The sequence below is a fragment of the Phytophthora parasitica genome (genome assembly GCF_000247585.1).
Source record: "Phytophthora parasitica INRA-310 unplaced genomic scaffold supercont2.5, whole genome shotgun sequence".
NCBI classification, from domain to species: domain Eukaryota; phylum Oomycota; class Peronosporomycetes; order Peronosporales; family Peronosporaceae; genus Phytophthora; species Phytophthora nicotianae.
Genome location: NW_008648991.1, coordinates 1,864,460 through 1,883,593, shown reverse-complemented (window position 1 = coordinate 1,883,593; position 19,134 = coordinate 1,864,460). Strand labels below are relative to the sequence as shown.

At 48.8% G+C, this 19,134-nt stretch overlaps 11 protein-coding genes across 11 annotated transcripts; 5 read left to right on the top strand and 6 right to left on the bottom strand.

Moving 5' to 3' along the window:
- Positions 1–10: 10 nt before the first annotated feature.
- PPTG_04938 (hypothetical protein) lies at positions 11–3,932 on the top strand (the record flags this gene model as incomplete). The annotated part of the gene is made up of 2 exons (XM_008897283.1): positions 11–3,826; positions 3,888–3,932. 2 exons carry the CDS (start codon positions 11–13, stop codon positions 3,930–3,932), a joined length of 3,861 nt encoding a protein of 1,286 aa, XP_008895531.1.
- Positions 3,819–5,288, bottom strand: PPTG_04937 (hypothetical protein). The gene is made up of 2 exons (XM_008897282.1): positions 4,985–5,288; positions 3,819–4,918 (listed from the first exon to the last, which is right to left on the bottom strand). Exons 1-2 carry the CDS (start codon positions 5,256–5,258, stop codon positions 4,167–4,169), a joined length of 1,026 nt encoding a protein of 341 aa, XP_008895530.1. The 5' UTR covers positions 5,259–5,288; the 3' UTR covers positions 3,819–4,166.
- A 24-nt stretch (positions 5,289–5,312) lies between these two features.
- On the bottom strand, positions 5,313–7,000 carry PPTG_04936 (protein disulfide-isomerase domain). Its single transcript, XM_008897281.1, has one exon. The coding sequence runs from the start codon at positions 6,900–6,902 to the stop codon at positions 5,436–5,438; it is 1,467 nt and encodes a 488-aa protein (XP_008895529.1). The 5' UTR covers positions 6,903–7,000; the 3' UTR covers positions 5,313–5,435.
- Positions 7,001–7,262: 262 nt separating this feature from the next.
- Positions 7,263–8,765, bottom strand: PPTG_04935 (protein disulfide-isomerase domain; the record flags this gene model as incomplete). The annotated part of the gene is made up of 1 exon (XM_008897280.1): positions 7,263–8,765. The coding sequence occupies one exon, from the start codon at positions 8,763–8,765 to the stop codon at positions 7,263–7,265; it is 1,503 nt and encodes a 500-aa protein (XP_008895528.1).
- A 340-nt stretch (positions 8,766–9,105) lies between these two features.
- PPTG_04934 (hypothetical protein) lies at positions 9,106–10,813 on the bottom strand. The gene has a single exon (XM_008897279.1). The coding sequence runs from the start codon at positions 10,712–10,714 to the stop codon at positions 9,239–9,241; it is 1,476 nt and encodes a 491-aa protein (XP_008895527.1). The 5' UTR covers positions 10,715–10,813; the 3' UTR covers positions 9,106–9,238.
- A 733-nt stretch (positions 10,814–11,546) lies between these two features.
- On the top strand, positions 11,547–13,157 carry PPTG_04933 (hypothetical protein; the record flags this gene model as incomplete). Its single annotated transcript, XM_008897278.1, has 1 exon — positions 11,547–13,157. The coding sequence occupies one exon, from the start codon at positions 11,547–11,549 to the stop codon at positions 13,155–13,157; it is 1,611 nt and encodes a 536-aa protein (XP_008895526.1).
- A 63-nt stretch (positions 13,158–13,220) lies between these two features.
- PPTG_04932 (hypothetical protein) lies at positions 13,221–14,814 on the bottom strand. Its single transcript, XM_008897277.1, has one exon. The coding sequence runs from the start codon at positions 14,261–14,263 to the stop codon at positions 13,556–13,558; it is 708 nt and encodes a 235-aa protein (XP_008895525.1). The 5' UTR covers positions 14,264–14,814; the 3' UTR covers positions 13,221–13,555.
- A 275-nt stretch (positions 14,815–15,089) lies between these two features.
- On the bottom strand, positions 15,090–15,447 carry PPTG_04931 (hypothetical protein; the record flags this gene model as incomplete). Its single annotated transcript, XM_008897276.1, has 2 exons — positions 15,090–15,179; positions 15,244–15,447. 2 exons carry the CDS (start codon positions 15,445–15,447, stop codon positions 15,090–15,092), a joined length of 294 nt encoding a protein of 97 aa, XP_008895524.1.
- A 433-nt stretch (positions 15,448–15,880) lies between these two features.
- PPTG_04930 (hypothetical protein) lies at positions 15,881–16,174 on the top strand (the record flags this gene model as incomplete). Its single annotated transcript, XM_008897275.1, has 1 exon — positions 15,881–16,174. The coding sequence occupies one exon, from the start codon at positions 15,881–15,883 to the stop codon at positions 16,172–16,174; it is 294 nt and encodes a 97-aa protein (XP_008895523.1).
- Positions 16,175–16,198: 24 nt separating this feature from the next.
- On the top strand, positions 16,199–17,038 carry PPTG_04929 (hypothetical protein; the record flags this gene model as incomplete). The annotated part of the gene is made up of 4 exons (XM_008897274.1): positions 16,199–16,341; positions 16,427–16,550; positions 16,599–16,719; positions 16,788–17,038. 4 exons carry the CDS (start codon positions 16,199–16,201, stop codon positions 17,036–17,038), a joined length of 639 nt encoding a protein of 212 aa, XP_008895522.1.
- Positions 17,039–17,904: 866 nt separating this feature from the next.
- On the top strand, positions 17,905–19,129 carry PPTG_04928 (hypothetical protein; the record flags this gene model as incomplete). Its single annotated transcript, XM_008897273.1, has 3 exons — positions 17,905–18,492; positions 18,549–19,044; positions 19,110–19,129. The coding sequence occupies 3 exons, from the start codon at positions 17,905–17,907 to the stop codon at positions 19,127–19,129; spliced, it is 1,104 nt and encodes a 367-aa protein (XP_008895521.1).
- Between the last annotated feature and the right edge of the window lie 5 nt (positions 19,130–19,134).

Below are 19,134 nucleotides of genomic sequence, written 5' to 3'. Positions count from 1 at the left end.
ATCAAGAAAGATGAAGCCAACGCTCGACTTGGCACCGGAGCCGATCAACTACATCAAATTGCGTCGTACAGAGCAGAGTATGCGCGCATCGATTCGAAATCGAGGTGCCATTGCCAGTGTAATCGCTCAAGAGATCATTGCACCAGTTACATCACCACCTCGATTTACTGCTACTATTCCACGTCGTGAATTTCAGGTGCCATATCCAAGTCCACCAAAAATTCCTATTCCAGATGTACCGGAACTTCTACTCCAGCTAGAGGATCAACCAAAAGGACGAATTGATATCAAACTCGATTCGGCTATTCAATCTCTTGCTCGAGAGCAACACAGAATAAGTCTTGAAGCATACCAAGAAAATACAAAAGTCCATGCGCTCCTAGCTGACATTCGAGCCTCCAGCTTAGCGAGCGTCTACAAATTCACACCGCTGTTCAAGTTGTATGCACGCCGGCGATTGCGTTCGCGACTGCGTGTTTGGCGTGAGTACGTGGCTTGGCACGCCGAAGAACAACGCCGTCTTGAAACTCTTGCTCCGTTCGCAGTTCACATCCAGCGCGTCTTCCGGTTTCGCAGTCAACGTTGGGCTCGACGTCGTCGAAACCTGGAAGCTTTATATGCTCAATGGGAAGCAGCTCGTACGGTTCAAAACTGTGTGCGTAAATGGCTAAGACGACGAGAACACTTACTGAATCTCACAGTCTTGCACGCAGCACGACTTCAGGCAGCATGGCGAGGTCGAGTGACGCGTAAACAAGTTAAGCGTGATCTCCAGGCTCAATTAAGACTGCTACTGGCCTCGATTTCTCCGACTGGAAATCTCCATCGCTTACACGAAATCGCTCGTGGAGATCGCACGTTAGCCGCTAAATTGAACAGTATGTTGGTTCTCCTCACGGAGACTCACGTTGCTGTTGAGATTTCCCGAGGTCAACAACGAGCTTCAAAGAATGCAGCGATTGCAGCCCGAAATGCTGCTCGTCCAGTCGAGGCCACACGTCGACAGCTTTTCCATGCTGTGCATGATTTGCGTCAACTTGTTGCAAGACGAGAACGAGAACTACAAGCAGCGAAAGAAAGATTCTTGGAGGCAAAACGTGCTCGTCGGGAGCAGAAACGCGAGGCTCATGAGGAGATGTTGAAGAAAGAACTCGCGCAGACTACAGATAGGCTAGCCCAAGCTCGTGAGCGTGAGTTGATGCATCGTGCCGAACTGGAGATGCGCGAGTTTATTCGAGCGTTGCGTACAATTGAGGACGATATGAGAATTCGGCAGAAACTCAAGCGCCAACGTCGAGAGCAGGAAGAGAACGCTCTCATGCTAATAGAAGAATACCAAACGCGGTATGTAGTGGCTGAAACACAACGTCGCGAGCTTGAAGCTCATGATCGACTGAAGGAAGTCTCCAAGCGTGAGATATTTTTCCAAAAACGAGCACAACAGCAACTACGAGAAATGGAAGAGATCATGCGTATTGGCGCAGAAAAGAAGAACGAGCAGAAGCGTCAACGTTTAATAGCTCGTGAAGAAGAGAAGGCACATTGGGCTAGTTTATCTAAAGCGACGAAGATTGAAGCACAAGAGCGTTTACGACGACGAGAGAGGGAGGCGGAGGAGATACAATGGCGTTTAGAAGCAGAACAAGACACTGAGCGAGTGAAATTGAGAAAGAATGAACGTCTAAAGGAAGAATTGCGTCGTCAAAAGTATGAGGAAGTTAATCGAGAGCAGGAAGAACGAGAACTGATGGAAAAAGCTGATAAGAGCAGTCGTCGATGGCATTTCGCTTTGAAGAGGAATGCTGCAGCAGAACAGTGGGAAGCCAAGCGTGAGAAGGAGCGGATCAAATATTCTCTTGATCCGCTACAATTCGCCAAGATGGAGGCGCAGAAGGCGCTCGAGGAGCGTCAACGTCGTGAAAATGTTTTAATGCGTGACGAAGATTTACTAAGCAGAGCTGTAGAAGAAAAGGAGCGCAAGGAACAGTATTTCAAGTTTTGTCGAGAGAGGAAACGTCTTCGAGATATTGAGCGTCGTCGTGAAGCCAACGAGACTTCGATGATGCAAGTTGAAGACGAACGTGACGAGAAGATCAGGAGAGTACAGCAAAAAACTGAGGAGTACAAGAAAACGCTCGAGCAGATGCAGAAAATGGCTGATCAAGTGGCCAACAAGCAGAAAGATCGACTGCAGGAAGCGAGAAATCGTAAACTAATGTACGACGAAGAGACTCGACAGCGACGAATTCAACAAGCTCAACTACAACTTGATCGTATTCTTGAGAAGCACGAGCGAGAAGCCATGGAAGAGGAGGATCGGAGAGCTCAAAATCTGGATACAGTCGAGGCTCGCTTGCAGGATAAACGCGTTAGGGATAAATGTAACCTGCGCATGATGCGAGAAGATGTCATGACGATGAAGCGCCAGGCCTGGGAACACGAAGGCACACAGCTTGAGGGATTATTGTGGTCTCCTCAAGAAGCTGCAGCGCTTCGTCACATGGTGATCGACTATTCTCATTTCTTGAGATTGAACGTCGAGGTTTTCATGGAGTTTGTTGAAAGTCTCAAAGGCCCACCACCTTTCGATCTGGACTACGACGCCGTTGAAGCTCATTTGGCAATCGAACATTCTCTTACCGAGGACAAAATCCCTCCAAAAAAGAGGAAAACGCGCCGGTTCTTCTACCATGAATTTTTCGAGGAAGATCCCATCATGGAAAAGATTCATCGTCGAAGATTTCCAGAGCCTAAACCATCAACAACCGGTCCTGGAAGCACGAATCAACAAACTCGTGATCGCTGGAAACGAGTTGCTGCGCATTACTTAGGTCGATCATGGGGATCAGAGGCATCTCGAAAAGGATTTCTACTCATGCAGAATGGGGAGTACGAAGCTGCTTGTAAATGTCTTCTGGAGGCTGTTCACAGCATGCAGTACACTCGATTCGAGGATCCTTCAGCAACTTGTTCGTATCAGGATGTCCCTCCAGCTTTGCTTCGACAACTTGGACGTTGTCTTCTCAAACAATATCAAGTCGGTTTCCAGTTGGATTACTTGAACAAGTCGCTGTTTTTCTTCCAGAAGGCCAGTACACATGTGATGTTTCTGAGTAATCCGTTGTTCCTGCAAGAAATCGCCTTTGCTCTTGAACTCAACCGAGACTACAGACATGCAGCTGAAATCCTGGGCGGGATCATCCTGTGTTTTCCTCGATATGCTCGGCTGATTGAGGTTATTTTCCGTGCTGGTATTGTTATGTTTTCCCTCAAAATGTTCCGACAAAGTCGCGAATACATTCTCCATACCATGGATGCTGCACCATTCGGCTGGGAACCTGTTGACATTGTGCTTCTTGCTGCTCGAATCATGGAACTTGAGGGCAAATCTAGTCGAGGACTTTGTGCTGTAGCATACGAGGATGCCTATCGTAAGTTTTTGAGGGGATCCCAGCACCACGTATACTCCACTTGGCAGGACTGGATCAAAGCTCCCGAGACGTGGCGTGAACTTGGAGACCGATACTTTGATCGTCAGGAATTTGTACTGGCAAAAGATGCCTACCTGATGATGAGGAAGCGCCAAACACACAAGTCTTCAGAGCTGATCAGTAAACGTAAAGCTGTAATAGTTGCGCTTCGACGACAGCAAACCAAGGAGGAGCTGCCTGTGTCGATGTTTGACGACTCGGACTGGATGCGTTTGAGCTCCACTTTCGCACTGTTGAATGATCGAGCGACAGCAGTCACTACTATGAAAAACTGGCTTAGTGTAGGTGGCGGATACCGGACACGAGTAACGGAGCGCTTCTATCGCTGGCCACTTGTACGATGGAAGCTCTTGACTGGACTGTCAGTACCTGCGAAAGTAACTCAATGGTTGGAAGATCAGCGAAAAGCGAAGGCTGAAGCGGAAGCACAGCTTCGATTAGAGCGCGCAGCAAAGCGTCAGGAAACTTTGCAGCAACGCAAAGAGCGCTCATATCTCAACATGCAGGCCTGGGAGAAGCAAGAGGAGAATACACAACAGTCAGACAAGCAAACCAAGCAAAATGATACCTCCGTTGCTACAGAAGAATCCGCAATCGGGGATATATCGATTGAAGAAGACGGCGCAATTATCGTAACGGGGGTGCAAAAATTGATACTTCAAACACCGGCTGAAATCACTTGAACACTTCTGTGCTCTTACCGATCACTGAATGACGAACCGCAGTTGTGATTTTGTCCAAGATCGGATTCGGCAGGAATCTTCTCGTCATGGGTTCTTTAGTCTCAGGGTGTTCATATTTTAGTGACTTTGCCCCCAACACCAACCTGGATGTGCTTGATATAAAACACCCCTGCCACTTGTCCACATCATCCAGTGTTGGAGGCGAGAGCTTCACAGGAATCCCGTTTTCCTCACAGACCTCCAGTACTAGGGACCTCACTGTTCCCTTGAGAATCCCCTCTTCCGCTGTGTACACCGCTCCATCCTGGATCGTATAGAAGTTCGTTTGCGAGCCTTCCAGCAGGTGTCGAGTTGCTGGGTCCATGAGGATCACCTCCTCCATATCCGGAGCCATCCTGTCATAAATCGCCTTCCGCTCTCTCACCCAGGCTGAGTCTTTTGCCACTGCATTATGACGCGGAAGACCTGCCACTTCCAGCTTCACCATCTCGGAGCGTAGTGGAGGGAGGAATCCTACGTGACAATACACGTCTGTGTCTGCCAGTACCTCCCCCTCCCCGATGTTACCTTCAGTGGGACATACCAGTACATTGATCTTGTACTCTTGGTCCTTCTGCACCTCGTACAGCCCCTTGAATGCAGTCATTGCTGCGATTATTGTGGCTTCGGTTCTTGGTCTCAGCTCCTTCTCCACTGCACTCGAAATCAGCTGCTTCTCACTCTGCATGACAACCGTCGACTCCACTGTAGAAATACTAGTAAGCCATCATTGTAGCTAAAATATAATAGTTACATTTTTTTAATACGGACCGAGTCGACGGATGTGTGCGTCGTAGTCGAAGATCTTGGTCTGCAGCACAGTGCGAGCAGCGGTGTAGGCGCCACGAGGATGAGCCAGTAGGAACGCGGTGGCGTCCAGGTCGCACGGGATGGCCAGCCCGTTCTTGGCTGCGGCCACCAACAACTTCTTCTCTGCTTGACGCGCTGCCATTAGTGCGATGTCACACAAACCGTTGAAGTTTTCGTGCTCGCTGCTTCGATATTTCGTACTTTTTTTTTGGCACAATAAACTGTGAAATAGCATATATTTGGCGAAGTGCTCGGTTAAATGAAAACTCTTCAAAGCTAGATTTGAAAAGTTCATTATGCATTTTTGCACGATTTGCACGCCTCAAACCAGGTTGACCTGACACCTAACGTATATTTTATTTAATGATGTAGTAAAAAGTATTGAGGTGACCAAGATCATGGAAATGGTAAGTTACTCGATCTTTTCGGTCTTCGGAGTCTTCTTAGAATGCAGCATAAACGGAAGCATCAACAGCACAGCCACCGCAACCATAGTCACAGAGCTGTATCGCTGTATTATGGACACAGCAGCCGCCCAGATTCCATTCGAAGCGGCATCAAGGAAGAAAAGATCCGTGTCCTTATGGCCGAAAACGCTTGTGAGGTAGGCCAAGATCTCCTCTTCATGCAGCCTTGCGGGGTTGAGGTCCAGGGGCCCACCATCGCTCACATAACACTTGGGACAGTTTTCCATACTTGGCCACTGGTTGTACTTTAATACCTTGTTGACTTTGTTGTGCATCTTCCAGATCCAAATTGCTACTGCCCGAGGGCCCTCCGCGTCGCTTTCTGCCAGCTTCTCGAGCAAGCTTTCTGGGTTGGCCATCATAAAGTGTCGTTGGCACTCTTCACAGCTGAAAAAGTACTTGACGAACAGCCGAATCGCAGCCATGATCTCACTAGGCTTTAACTCGGTTTCTGACTTGATATCTCTCACACTAAGCGTGTGGAACAGCGTCCACACGCCGCACGTATACGTCGTGCAGTACGTCCAGTTCTTCTTCTCGCTCGATTCAAACAAGTTCACAGGGAAGCTGATTCTCGTCGCATTCTTCTTCCAGTCGGTCAGAAGCTTGTCCCAATCGCTCTGTACCCATTTGTTCTGCTGCTTAATCATATCTGCCAGCAACGATAGCGCTGCGCGGTTTCCTGCCATGGGGAAGGACTTGGCCAGTGCCTCCACCCACGTCACAGCAGCGTCGTATCTTTCGCCTTCCAGCACTGTCGTACCAACATAAAATCCGTTCTCGAAGGTAGCCACCGCTGCGATACCTGCATCGTGTAACCTCTTATACTTCATCTCGATGCTCTGGTCGTTAAGCTGTTCGGTGGTCTTCGAGGCCTTCCCCGAGCTAGTGGCGCTGCCCATCTCACAGCGGTTGTTGATCCTCTCGATATGCGCATCAATATCGTCCGTGTCAGCACTAGTCTTCATGCCGTGTTCCTCCATCTGCTCTTCCACCCAGGCGATGACCGTATTTGTGTTTTTGCGATTCTTATGGGGCATTTTGACGGGTTCCGTGCTCTCCGGGGGCACGTGGTACAACTTGATGGTTGGGTAGCCCATGATGCCCTCTTTGTTGCACAGATCACTGTTCTGCGTGCAGTCCACAGCCGCGATGTTGATATTGGGATTGTCGGCGTAGAAAGCTGCGGCCTTCTCCCACGCCGGAGCAAACTGGCGACAGTGCGGGCACCAGGGGGCGTAATAGTCCACGAGCCACACAGCTTTCGTGTCTGTGAGTATGGCGGCGTGGCCTTCGCTATTAAGCGTGCGGACTTGGCATTGCTCCGTAGTGAAGAGCGGACTGTTGTCGCGAGGCTGGCGCGCTGTCGCGACGGTAATCATCGCTGCTAGAAGCAGAGTTTTGACGACCATTGCTGAAGTGTGGTGCGGGTCAACGTCTCTCTTCACTGTTGCCTGACGTGTGGAGCTTCCGACCCTTTTGATACTGTCAACAGGCAAGCATGCTTATTGCGAACGTCTAGATACGCATCGCCTTGGCTTCAAGGACACGTACTATCGATTTTACATCGATTTAAACAGGTTAACGTACTTAAGTGAGTGAGCGCTAGTAATCTACGATTCTTGCGAAATTACATAAGGGTTAAGCACTGGAAATACTGAGCACGGCATTCTTGCAGCACTACAGTAAAATCTTCCTCCTATTTCATTAATTTCTATTGAGTGCATGCAAAATGCGTTTAAGGATAAAAAGGGGAAGATTTATCAATGCATCTATGCAATATGATCTCGCATCATAAGCACCTTTCGGTCAAAACCTCGGTGCCTCCTCGTTTTATAGGCCACTCCCAGCAAAGCGAAGAACCCCACAATCATTACCATTGCGCTGAACCCTTGCGTGAATGACCACAGTGCAACAATTGTGCCGTTGTACGCAGCATCCATGGCATAAATCTCCTCGTCGTCGTGTCCGTAAGCACTTGTGACATACGCTACAATTTCTTGTTCATGAAGTCGCACTGGATCAAGCGAAATGGGCTCGCCATTTTCCACGTAGCAGACCGGACACGCTATCTTTGACGGCCATTGCTGCCTCTTGAGGGCTTTATTGACCGTATTGTGCATCTTCCAGATCCACATTGCAACAGCATGGGGGCCTTCTCCGTCACTCGCAGCAAGGTCTTTGATAACACTCTCCGGGTTGGACGACATAAAATGCTCCCGACACTCTTCGCATCCGAAGAAGTTCTTTACGTAAAGTCTGATAGCCGCCATGATCCGGCTTGGCTTCCACGGTTGTGTCAGAGATTTTTTGCTGACTTTGACCTCACTCACTGTAATACTGTGAAACAAAGTCCACAATCCACATGTATACGTCTTGCAAAACGCATAACTCTTATCCTCGCTCGACTCGAACAGATTCACTGGAAAAGTCTTCTTACTCGCCGTCTCCTTCCACTTTCTCAGTAACATCTTCCAATCCGCATAATTCCAATGATTACTTGTCTTCATCGATGCCACTAGCGAAGCTAGCACCTGTCGGTTTTTCTCCATCGGGAAGGACGCTGCAAGAGCTTCCATCCACATCAATGCAACCTCATACCTCTCTCCTTCCAGCACATTAGCACCCAGAAAGAACCCATTCTGAAAAGTCGACACCGCTGCAATACCCGCGTCATGCAGTCGTTTGTACTTCATCTCGAGCGACTGGTCGTTGAATATTAGCTCCCCGTCATCGCCTTCCGCAACGCCAGCATTTCTAAAATTCTTCAACTGCGCTGCCAGGTCCTCCAGATTCACACCAGACTTGATACCGTGCTCCTCCATTAGCCTCTCAGCCCAGTCGATCACTGACTTGCTGCCCCTTGCACCTCGTGGCATCATTGCCGCCTTCTCTGCGTCTGCTGGGACGTGGTGGATTTTCACACCTGGATAGCCGTGGATGTTTTCATTATTGCAGATCTCGCTGTTCTTGGTGCAGTCCACAGCCCCTACTCGCACTTTGTCGGTCTTGGCATAGAAGTTGGCGACGCGCTCCCATTCCGGGGCGAAGTGGCGGCAGTGTGGACACCACGGGGCGTAATAATCCACTAACCAGACCGTGTCGGAATCCTTCAGCATTGTGTCATAGTTCTGTGAAGAAAGTGAGTGCACTTGAAACGACTTGGTGAACAGAGGGCTGGTGTCATGCTTAATAAGAGAGAACGCGGACGTCACGGGCAGCAGCAGGAGGAGCGCAACCATCCACCGCACGAGCACCAGCTCCCAGTTCGACATGCTGGGAAAAAGACAAACTGGCCAACTGAAAAATTACAATGGATATCCGTAACGTCAAATTTGTGGTTTTTAAAATGGGAAAATTCCAATCGGGGACTCATTTTTACCACACTTAATAAATACGCTAAAAACTTGACAATTCGCGTTAGCCGGCCCAGTACAGTGATCGACGGAGCTGGAGTGAAGAAGAAGATGGAGCAGGAACACGAGATTGTAGAAATGCAGCTGCGTTTGTCAGATGAGAAGGCCAAGACTGAGCTGGAGAACAAGATTTCCGTTGTGATTGCAGACGCTGCTACACTATCGTGGATCGTGCGCTCGGCGTAGGTCTGTAGAATTTGGCTTTGAAGTGGTGTGGTAAAAATGAGTCCACGATTGGAATTTTCCCTTTTAAAATAGCCCAATTGGGTTATTTGAGAAATGTAAATGCTTTGCATCTACTTCGTACTAGTTTTTTTTAACAAGCCTGTCTTCTATGCAATGTGATCGCGTGTTCTCAATACTTTCATTCCAACGAGACGGTGCTTGTACTGCTGGAATATCGTAGCGAAGACCGCAGTGAGCAGCGCGACTGCGGCCATTGAAGTGAATCTCCGCAACGTGAGCCATGACGTCGTGGTAGTAGCGTGCTGCCCAAGTTTCAGATTACCTTCAATCTTGTAAACGCTTCTGACGTATGCAACGATATCTTCTTCGCTAAGCTGTGCCGGGTCCAACGACAGTGGGTGGCCATTCGCAAAGTAGCAGTTGGGACACGACAAGTTGGTTGGCCACCTCGGTTTGCCGAGTACCTTATTGACAGTGTTGTGCATCGTCCAGATCCAAAATGTCACGGAGTCAGGGCCATCTTCGTCTCTAAGCGCCATTTTCTTAATCACAGTCTCCGGGTTTGCCTTCAGGAAATGACGCCTACACTCCTCGCAGCCGAAAAAATGCTTGACGACGAGACGGATAGCTATCATGATCTCACTCGGCTTCAACTGACCGACACCATTTACAGTTAAACTGTGAAACAGCGTCCAGATCCCGCACGTGAACGTCGTGCACAAACTCAAATCGTCCTTATTCGCAAACAAATTCTTAGGATAACTCATCGCATTTGCCGTAGCTTTCCACGTGTGTATCATTGTGTTCCAGTCCGCCTGCTTCCACCTGTTCTGCTGCTTCATCATATCCACAAGCCGTGCAAACGTAGCGCGGTTTTCTTTCATCGGAAAAGCATCCGCTAGTGTCTGCACCCACGTCACCGCAGCATCATATCTCTCTCCTGCCAACACCGTCGTGCCCATAAAGAATCCATCCTCAAATGTAAACAACGCAGTAGTTCCAGCATCCATCAATCTCTTCATCTGAATTTCCGCAGATCGATCGTCATGTAATGGCTCCACGGGGTCTCCGAACTTAAATTCCTTTTTCTTCAGGTCATTACGCAGGGTATTCTTCGGGTACATTTTATCAATATCAATTAATGGTCCCATACCGTTTTCCTTGAGTGTCTCCTCGATCCACTTAGCCACATGGCGAGCATATACGTGGACATCATGGGGCATATCGATGGCTTCATTGGCCTCTAGTGGTACATGGAACATCTTGACGGAGGGGTACGAGTGCACGTCCTCTCGATCGCATATCTCATTTTGTTTCGTGCAGTCTACCGCACCTAATTGAATTGTGTTGGCATGGGCGTAGACGTTCGCCACTTCCTCCCATTGAGGTGCGAACTGGCGGCAATGAGGGCACCACGGGGAGTAAAAATCCACAAGCCAAACTGTTCGTGTGTCGTTCAGCATGGTGTCGTAATTGTCAATATTCAGAGTGCGCACAACCTTGGAGCTGGTGAAGAGCGGGCCGCCATCGGGCCGCATAGGACGGAAAGCTGAGGTGGAGGGAAGCCATCCCGAAACGACGAGCGCCGCCGATGCCGCGTGGATTAACACAGCTCGGAGCATTTTCGATTGAACACGTTGCACCCGTCCAGCATATACCGGTATGGTATGGCATACCGATTTGTATACCGATTGGTATGACCTTGTCAAGCAGAAAATCGCTATCCCTTCTGAGGATTGGCAATGTGATTGACAACGCTTAAAGGCCTCAACTTAAATTCACAACTTGTGAGTGTTTGAAATCCGCGTTTACTGTACGACGAGGTCGGCCTTCCTTCAACCACGATCCAACACATAGTGTTGAGCACGTACTACACTAGTACTCTACGAGTTTCTACCGCAGTGACTTCTGCAGCACCAGAGCCCTAGATCAGCGCCCAAGCGAAACACCCCTGCGCATAGATTCGAATCACACACAAAATAATATAACGCGACCGTGGTGGACTAGCTCAAGCATGGCTGGCTACGAACATGCAAGAAAAACTTCATGGCCTGAAGTCCATGAATGAGTCAACTACTGCCTCGGGAAAGAATCCACCGCAAGAGATCACACCTCCTCAGTCAGCCCAATTGAAGTTGAACTCCTGCGTAATAGGAGGCACTCGTAAACAGCTTTCGTTGAACGATGGCCCGCTAAATTCAACCACATCTAGCAAGACTCATGCCACGATTCTATCACTCAAGTCGGCTGATCTCCAGCCAACCAGCGCTGGTGTACATGAGCGAGCGTAAACTATCCGTGCTTGGTGATGATCGGTGCCCGGATCAAACGAATTTAGTTACGAGCTGGAAACCGGGCTGGAACTCAAGGTACGAGTGAAGAGATCATTTCCTCAACTTCCTCCAACTGCCCACGATCCGTCCAAGACTTCGCTCCTAATTGGACACATCGAAAATGGTTCACTTCGGACTTCGTACCATCGGATCCATTCTGTACTGGTATGCTGCTCTATCCACTGCCACCGCTGGTTCCAGCGCAAGCTCAAACTCCGGAAGCATCGCCATGCAAACGTCGGATAACTCCAACAACAGTGCCACGAAATGCTTCCCCTCCACTTTCCTCTTCGGGTCGGCCACCGCGTCTTACCAAGTGGAGGGAGCTGTAAACGAAACGGGTCGAACGCCCAGCGTTTGGGATGAAATCTGCGGTGGTGACTCGTTCCCCAACTGTGCCAACGTCGCCGACGACTTTTTCCACCGCTACAAGGATGACATTGACACGATGAAAAGCGACGGATACGGTTCGATGCGATTCTCAATCTCGTGGTCGCGGGCCATGAACTGGAATAGTACGCTTCAACGTATGCAGCCGAACCCTGAAGGCTTGGCGTTTTATCACTCACTGGTCGATGGCCTCGCTGCAAGCGGGATCGAGCCCTTATTGACGCTATTTCACTGGGATATGCCCATCGAGCTGTACTCTGCCGGTGATTTCCTGAACTCGTCAATTATCGACCACTTCAAGGACTACGCGGAACTCATTTTTACCGAGTTCGGACAAAAAGTGAAGTTCTGGTCAACGATCAACGAGCCGCTTTCGTACATGTACATCTTCTACATTTACACCGGAACAGACAGTGACGAGTATGAGGCTGCACACAACTTACTGTTGGCACATGCAGAAATGGTTGCGCTTTTCCGGAGTCTTCAAGAACAAGGTGCCGTCCAGAGCAGCGCTCGCATAGGGCTCGTTCTCTCAGGATTCGGCATCCCGTATGATGATACTCTGGCTTCCGACGTGAAGGCAGCTGAACGCTTCAACCAGTTTAACTCGGGTTGGTTCCTCGCCCCACTCGCCACCGGTGACTACCCACCTATGATGCGCGAGCGTGTTGGAAGCCGTCTACCGAATTTCACTGACGAGGAAGCTGCACTGGTCAAAGGATCATATGACCTCATTATGATCAACCATTATTTCTCCAACCTAATCACCTACTGTGATTCTGATCATTCCGAAACGAACTGCTCTACTCTTATGGCGGGATATTTCGCCGATATGGGAGTTGATAACACGCAAGTGCACAATGATTCTGTTATCGGATCTGGTAGTATTGCCAACCCTACCAGTTGCACCGATCATTCCGGTTTCCCACCTAGCTACATTGAGTACATCCGCTGGGCGCACGCGTACGATACGAGCGCGGACATGTTGCTGACGGAGAACGGATGGTGTGGCAACGAGACTATCGACAATCAAGATCAATTGTGGTATTACCGTACTCACCTCGAGATGGTTCACCATGCCATCTACGAGGAAAATATCCCCATCATCGGCTACACGGCGTGGAGCTTCGTGGATAACTACGAGTGGGGCTCGTACGCACCTCGCTATGGTCTGTACTACGTGGACTTCCCCGACAATATTGGCGATAAAGACGTGTACTCTGTCCCATCGACATATTTGAACCGCACTGCTCGTACGGCTGCGAAATGGTATGCGAATTTAGCTACAACGGGGTGCTTTGAGGCAGAACCGGAGGACGAGAGATGGCTAAAGTATCTGTAGTCGTTGTATTCAACGGTCTAACTGTAGGAAATCTTCGACAGTACCGAAATATATCAAATCCTTCAGCCGACAATCAGAATAGCTTTTTTCAAGCGATTGTGCATTTCAGATAGTATGTGCTTTCAAGGACGACTTAGGTTTTCACGGTGACGCCGCCCTCAGCAAACGGTTCTAGACGTCAGGAGCACCAGCACCAGTATGGTCGTTTTCACCGACGAAATACTCCTCGGTGGGGCTCACTTTGTCGACCAGAACCACACTACCAATACGAAGAGAGTCGAGGGGAGGCTCTGGTGCGTTAGCCGTGGTACAATCTCGCAGATGCATTTGTATCAAGAACGGAGGAAACTTGCCGTGGTCAGTGATCGCTTCGACGACAGTGCTTGCTGAGCTGTACTTTAGGAAAAATCTTCTTCCTGCTTCGCCAGGATTGCGACGAAGACACCAACCACCACTACAACAATGCAGCCCATTACTGTGAGAATCAGATTCGTCCATGGGACTGAGGCTCGGACATACATATCCTGAGAATTACCCGAAAACGACAGGGATGTTTTGTCGTTGTAGACGCTAGTGTTAGAAGGCAGCTGGCTGCGCACCATTGCGTTTTGGAAGATGACGTATAGTCCTGCCGTGTACGCTGGTTGAAGAGTGTGCTCGATATAGAGGTGATTCTTTTCGACTTGGTGAATATACTTGTCGATGAACATCTCACAGCTCCCAAACTCGGTCATATACTCCGCGAGTGTCGTGTTAGCAACCTCGAAATTCCGTGGTAACACCATAAGTGCTGGTCTGGTTTCTGTTGTCAACGCCGCTCCTCGTGTCTCCTCCACGGTTGATGCCAATATCGTCCACTGCGTTGTACCCACCGAGTACCAGTAGATATTCATGTTAATGGGGCTCAACAAGCTTGTCGGGATACCAGTGTAACTAACCAGTAACACGTCTGTGGTTGACCCGTTACCGGATTTTTCCAAAGGGAACCGAATGCCGTCACAACCGGCATCACTAGCACAATTTGCACCATATACGGAAGCCACATTCTCTACTTTCCACGATAGACGAGTACACCATGCGAGCATTGACAAGTCGACCAGCGGCATTGGCACCCGTTGAATTCAGTTTGAATGCATCACCTTCAATACGCTTCCCGACACTTACAACGATCATGGAAGAATTTGAACGCTGTTTGCAGGATTGCATGACTTCCTCCGCTCGAAAGTAGTCGGTATCTACCGTCCGATCTTCGTTTCCGTCATTCAAGCTTATGGCAAGAGCTTGAACTCGAGGATATATAGTTGTCGTAGTTCCAGTTCCGGTGTATTCCTGCATATTGGGCATTAGGCAAACCTCACGATTGCATAGGACGTCGTATATCGTCAGGTAATACGGATTTGAGCTGGACGAATTGTCATCTTGAAAACCAAGCATTTGAAGCGGAATCTCAATAGTAAGAGCATCAAGCACCGTTGTCTCGGACGTATCAACATGCGAAAACTCCAACTTGGCCAAGTCATCCGTTGTACTTGCATTTTCAGCTTTGTTGTAGTAGTTTACAATAACTTCGTGGGCTTTGCTCAGGAAAGAAGAGTCGCTGACATATTACCGGTCAGGTTCAAGTAGTCTGCCATCACAAGTGGATTTGGTAGAGAAGACACGTTTACAGAGCTCCAATTCCATATTTCGTCAGTAGACTACTGACGAAATATACATTACCACAAGCCGAGCGGAGCCCCGCTAAGCGGGGCTCTTTGAACAGTGTTAAGCCGAGCTGGCAGGACACCTCTTCAAATCCCTGCGCCCTGTCATATATCCTCTTACCTAGCATACTGCATCCTCTAAAATAGCCTACTGACACCGCCCACTAATAAAGGGGTGTCCACAGAGCAGCCTATACGAATCTCACCACTTTGATTGGCTGACACACGCTCAGCCAGTGAACAGCCCGAAGGAGCGTGACAGCTCTGTAAACAGGTGGTTGACGGTACCCCATAGTGAAGGGAGGGGAGGCGTTAGCAACTTATATATAGATAACATTATTTACCACAATTCTTAGTAAATTATTTATTTCAAGGGTCTATACCTGATCATGGTCGGGATGCTGACGCAAGATATGTTGCATTAGGTTGCTAAACCCGTTGCGGTTGGTTTGCTTCCGAACCGTGCCGCTACGACAGCGGAAGTATTCGAGGATCACCTCGTCATACTCGTCACGGCACGGTCGGAAGTAGAACCCCGAGATCTGGGCGCTGGTATAGGCGCTGCCGGGTCGTGTGGCTCGAACCATGGTAGTTACAAGAGTGGCGAAAAGCAGGTGAGACGTATCTACGAAAATGCAAAATAGCTGACAATTGAGGAGAGAAGGTTGGAGTCGATCGGTGGCCCGAGAATGACTGGTTGCTGTGAAAATTATTATTTAAGAGAACCTTTAATAAATTATGATATCATACCGGTACAGAAAATCAATTATCACATGAGGCCGTCATGCTAGACGCTACAACGGTCGACACGGGCTCCATGGTAAATTTCGTGCGACACTCCTCAAGGAACCTGTATGGCTGGATGCTGTGGATCGTGGAGTCTAATCTTCCCCTTGCTTTCTGCGAGAATTGAGCCACAAGACGGTATATTGTAGTTACTATACATTCGGATTCTGAGTATTTACTTTGTGCTGGTATACAAACCTTGATCCCATCTCGGTGGAGACGCTGCGAGCAGGAATGGAAGGCGTGACTCGTGCGATTGAGCGCAAACTTGCCGCTGAGCTTCCAGCGCGCTTTGGAGTTCTGTTCGACGGGTGGACTCATGCTTCAGAGCACTACGTGGCCTGGTTCGCATGTTACGAGGTCAACGGGGTACTAGTTACCCCGTTGTTGGCTATGGCTCCGCTCATGAATGAGCCGGCCGATGGCCTCTCGGCCAGGTCGCACTACGAGTTCTTGGCGACGATGTTGCCAAGAGACTTCGGAGCGCAGATCGACCAGTGTCGCTTAATCGTAGGTGACAGCTGCTAAGCCAACCGTTTGCTAGCTACGATCATGGGAGTACCCCTTGTTGGATGCGCTAGTCACCGGTTGAACCGAGCAGTGCAAAAATACCTACTTCAACACGAAGATGACCTGGCAGCAGTTCAGGCATTGATGATCAAGTTGAGGACGCTCACCCAGTCCGCAAAACTTCGGTGCGTAATTGTTTATAATTTGTATGATGATATATTTGTTTTCTAAAACCATTTTTTTGTTTTTATTTTTTTTAATTCTTGATAGTCTTAAAACTGAGCTGCAACCTGTAATTCGTCAGGACACCCGTTGGAGCTCCACTTTTGGAATGTTGAAGCGCTATTTCCAGTTACTCGAATTCTTGGATGCAGACGATGACGATATCATGGAGGTCCTGCCCTCGCCTGCGTCGAACAAGCGCCTCTGAGCCTTGTTTAAGGGGCTCAAGGACGTAGAATCCGTCGCCAAGGCGCTTCAAGGTCGTGACGTCGATTTGCAGGATGTCCGACAGTGGTTTGACGAGCTTATTGCTCTAAAGCCACAGTTCGAGACACATCTCGGTACGTTAATGATTAGTTTTTATTTTTTTATTGTATCTCTAATGTTATTGTATATTATGTTTAAATAGGCTCTAGAGCTGAAATCGTTCACAGCCCTGACTTTGAGTCAGGGTGTGTTCGTGTTCTGAGTGGCCGACAGGACCGCCTGACGCGTGCGGAGAAAACTGCCCTTGGTCCTTTCGCAAAGCTGGCCGTCGACGCAACGGCGGAATCGGACGACGAAGATCTTTCGTTTTGTGGAGCGACTTCGCAAGCGCCGCCGGATTGCCGAACTCGCTGTGCCCTACGAGCAGCTAAAGACGATTCCACCAACGTCTAACGTGGTGGAACGCTTTTTTAGTGCGGCGCGGGTGACATTTAGCCACCAAAGGCACGGGTTGCTACCTGCAACGCTGGAGATGATCTTATTCCTCCGTGGGAACCGTGGTTATTGGGATTCTAGCACGGTCAACAGCATCAATTGATGTACATGTAAATGTTTTTCAATGGAGAAATAAGGTAATACATTTTAGTGGTCCCCGTTACTTCTTTATTTTTTTTGCCGTCATCGTACAATGACATAACTTATTTGCTAGAGTATTGAGAAGATAACGCATAATGTATGTTGTTTACCTTTGTCTACTAAATAAAAATGCCATATTCGGAGGCCCTGTCAGTAGTATTCCACCACCCGAGGAACGTATTACTGACAACCAAAGCATACACCGCCAGGTTGGTAGCAACAGAGACGCTCATCGGAAGTTTTGGAGATTTTTTTGGGTCAAATTTGGTGCAAGTCAAATCCTGCGCAACTCGCTTTTTGGGTCAAATTTGGATCAACTCTCCTTAACCCTCGCCAAAGGTCAACCAATGGTCATTTTTTTCATCACAGACAGGTAGAATATTTTCGCCTATCATAATGCATTCTTAATCAGTAAATATAAATATTAACTTTGTTGTAACCTATCCGAACAGTTCAATATTTCAATACTAAATAAATCGAGCTAATGCCGTTACAAAACCACAATTTGGGATGTACAAATTTGGAACATGCACTTCTGTTTTAGCTACAACAAAATGAAAAATGAAAACGTCCAAGGACCGCGTGTATCATCGCATAAAGGGTCTGTCGAAGCAAGACCCCTCTCCAAAGACCTCGCTGTCAATTCTTCCAAGCCCCCCCCCCTCCACACCGCGTCAATCAAGATGGCCGACCAGCATTCTTCCAGCGATTCGCCATCCGACACCCGTCATTCGGATGGACCCGGCTCAAGCTATCGCTACTCTGATAGCCAATCCGACTGTTCTGGTCCCGACTCTGATATCCACTCCGACAGTGACCGGGACACTCACATCCACGGTTCTGATCACGACTCTGACATGAGCGTGGATACGGTTATTATACCGAGTCAATTATCCAACTCCGACAGGGACGAGAATGATGGTCTTCAAGTTGAAGCTGTCAACAGGGATGCTGGTGGCGACCTTGCCGACGGTGTTGTCAACCTCCCCGGGTCAAGATCAGTGCGGTATCAAGGGTACTCCTACTCCTATTACCACGGAGACGACACAAAGCATTACCGCTGCAGCGTTTATCGACGGACCAAGTGCAACGTGAAGCTGTACGTGACGCAATTGCGTGCGGTGGTGCAAGGGACCCATAAACCAAATTGCGTCCCAGAAATGCGTCAAGTTCCGTCGGGGCCACCAACAATTTTCGTCAACTGGAAGCAGCAAATGCTGCTTGCGACGGACCAAATTGGGATTCGAGATGTAACGTTACCCCCGAACGATGTATGGAGAATGGTGAGAGACCAATTTCTCGATGACTAACAATGTCATTGTCGAAGGCGCGACCAAAAACCAAGTTTTGGGTCGTTTGTACAGGACCAGAACTAAACATTTTGGTCGCGACATTTCGGGCGCCTGGAGATGGAACTACTTTGCGACGTGAAGAATTTGGCTGGTCTCAAGTTTTCCAGTTTCACTATGCGTACTACGAAGACGAAGTCCTACATCGCATTATTGGGTGGGCGCATCCGCAGATAATGGACTGCATCAAGCAACGACACTGCTCCATCTTCATCGATGCCACCTACCGATGTGTGCCTATTCGTTTTTACCAGCTGGTAATTTTGATACTCTACGACCCAATTTCGGACCTGTATCTCCCAATTTGGTACGTGTTAATTACGGGGAATCCATCTCAAGTTTACGAGCACTTGCTGCACTCAATTTTCGTCGCATTCAAAAAGAAGTTACACCCAACTCACGTGGTGTTTGATTTTGAGTACGCACTCATCAAGGCCGTCAAGACCCAGTTTCCTGATTCTACAATTGTGGGCTGTTTGTTTCACTTCAAGCAAGCGCTGCGACGGAAAAAGTTGAAGCTGAAGATAACCGAGGCCGAGGTGAATCTGGCTATGATTGACGGCT

Coding starts and splice junctions, on each gene's coding strand:
- PPTG_04934 (XM_008897279.1), bottom strand. CDS start 10,714: ATGCTCCGAGCTGTGTTAATCCACGCGGCATCGGCGGCGCTCGTCGTT.
- PPTG_04936 (XM_008897281.1), bottom strand. CDS start 6,902: ATGGTCGTCAAAACTCTGCTTCTAGCAGCGATGATTACCGTCGCGACA.
- PPTG_04937 (XM_008897282.1), bottom strand. CDS start 5,258: ATGCTATTTCACAGTTTATTGTGCCAAAAAAAAAGTACGAAATATCGA. Junction 4,919..4,984: donor CGCACACATCCGTCGACTCG/GTCCGTATTAAA, acceptor GTATTTCTACAG/TGGAGTCGACGGTTGTCATG.
- PPTG_04932 (XM_008897277.1), bottom strand. CDS start 14,263: ATGCCGCTGGTCGACTTGTCAATGCTCGCATGGTGTACTCGTCTATCG.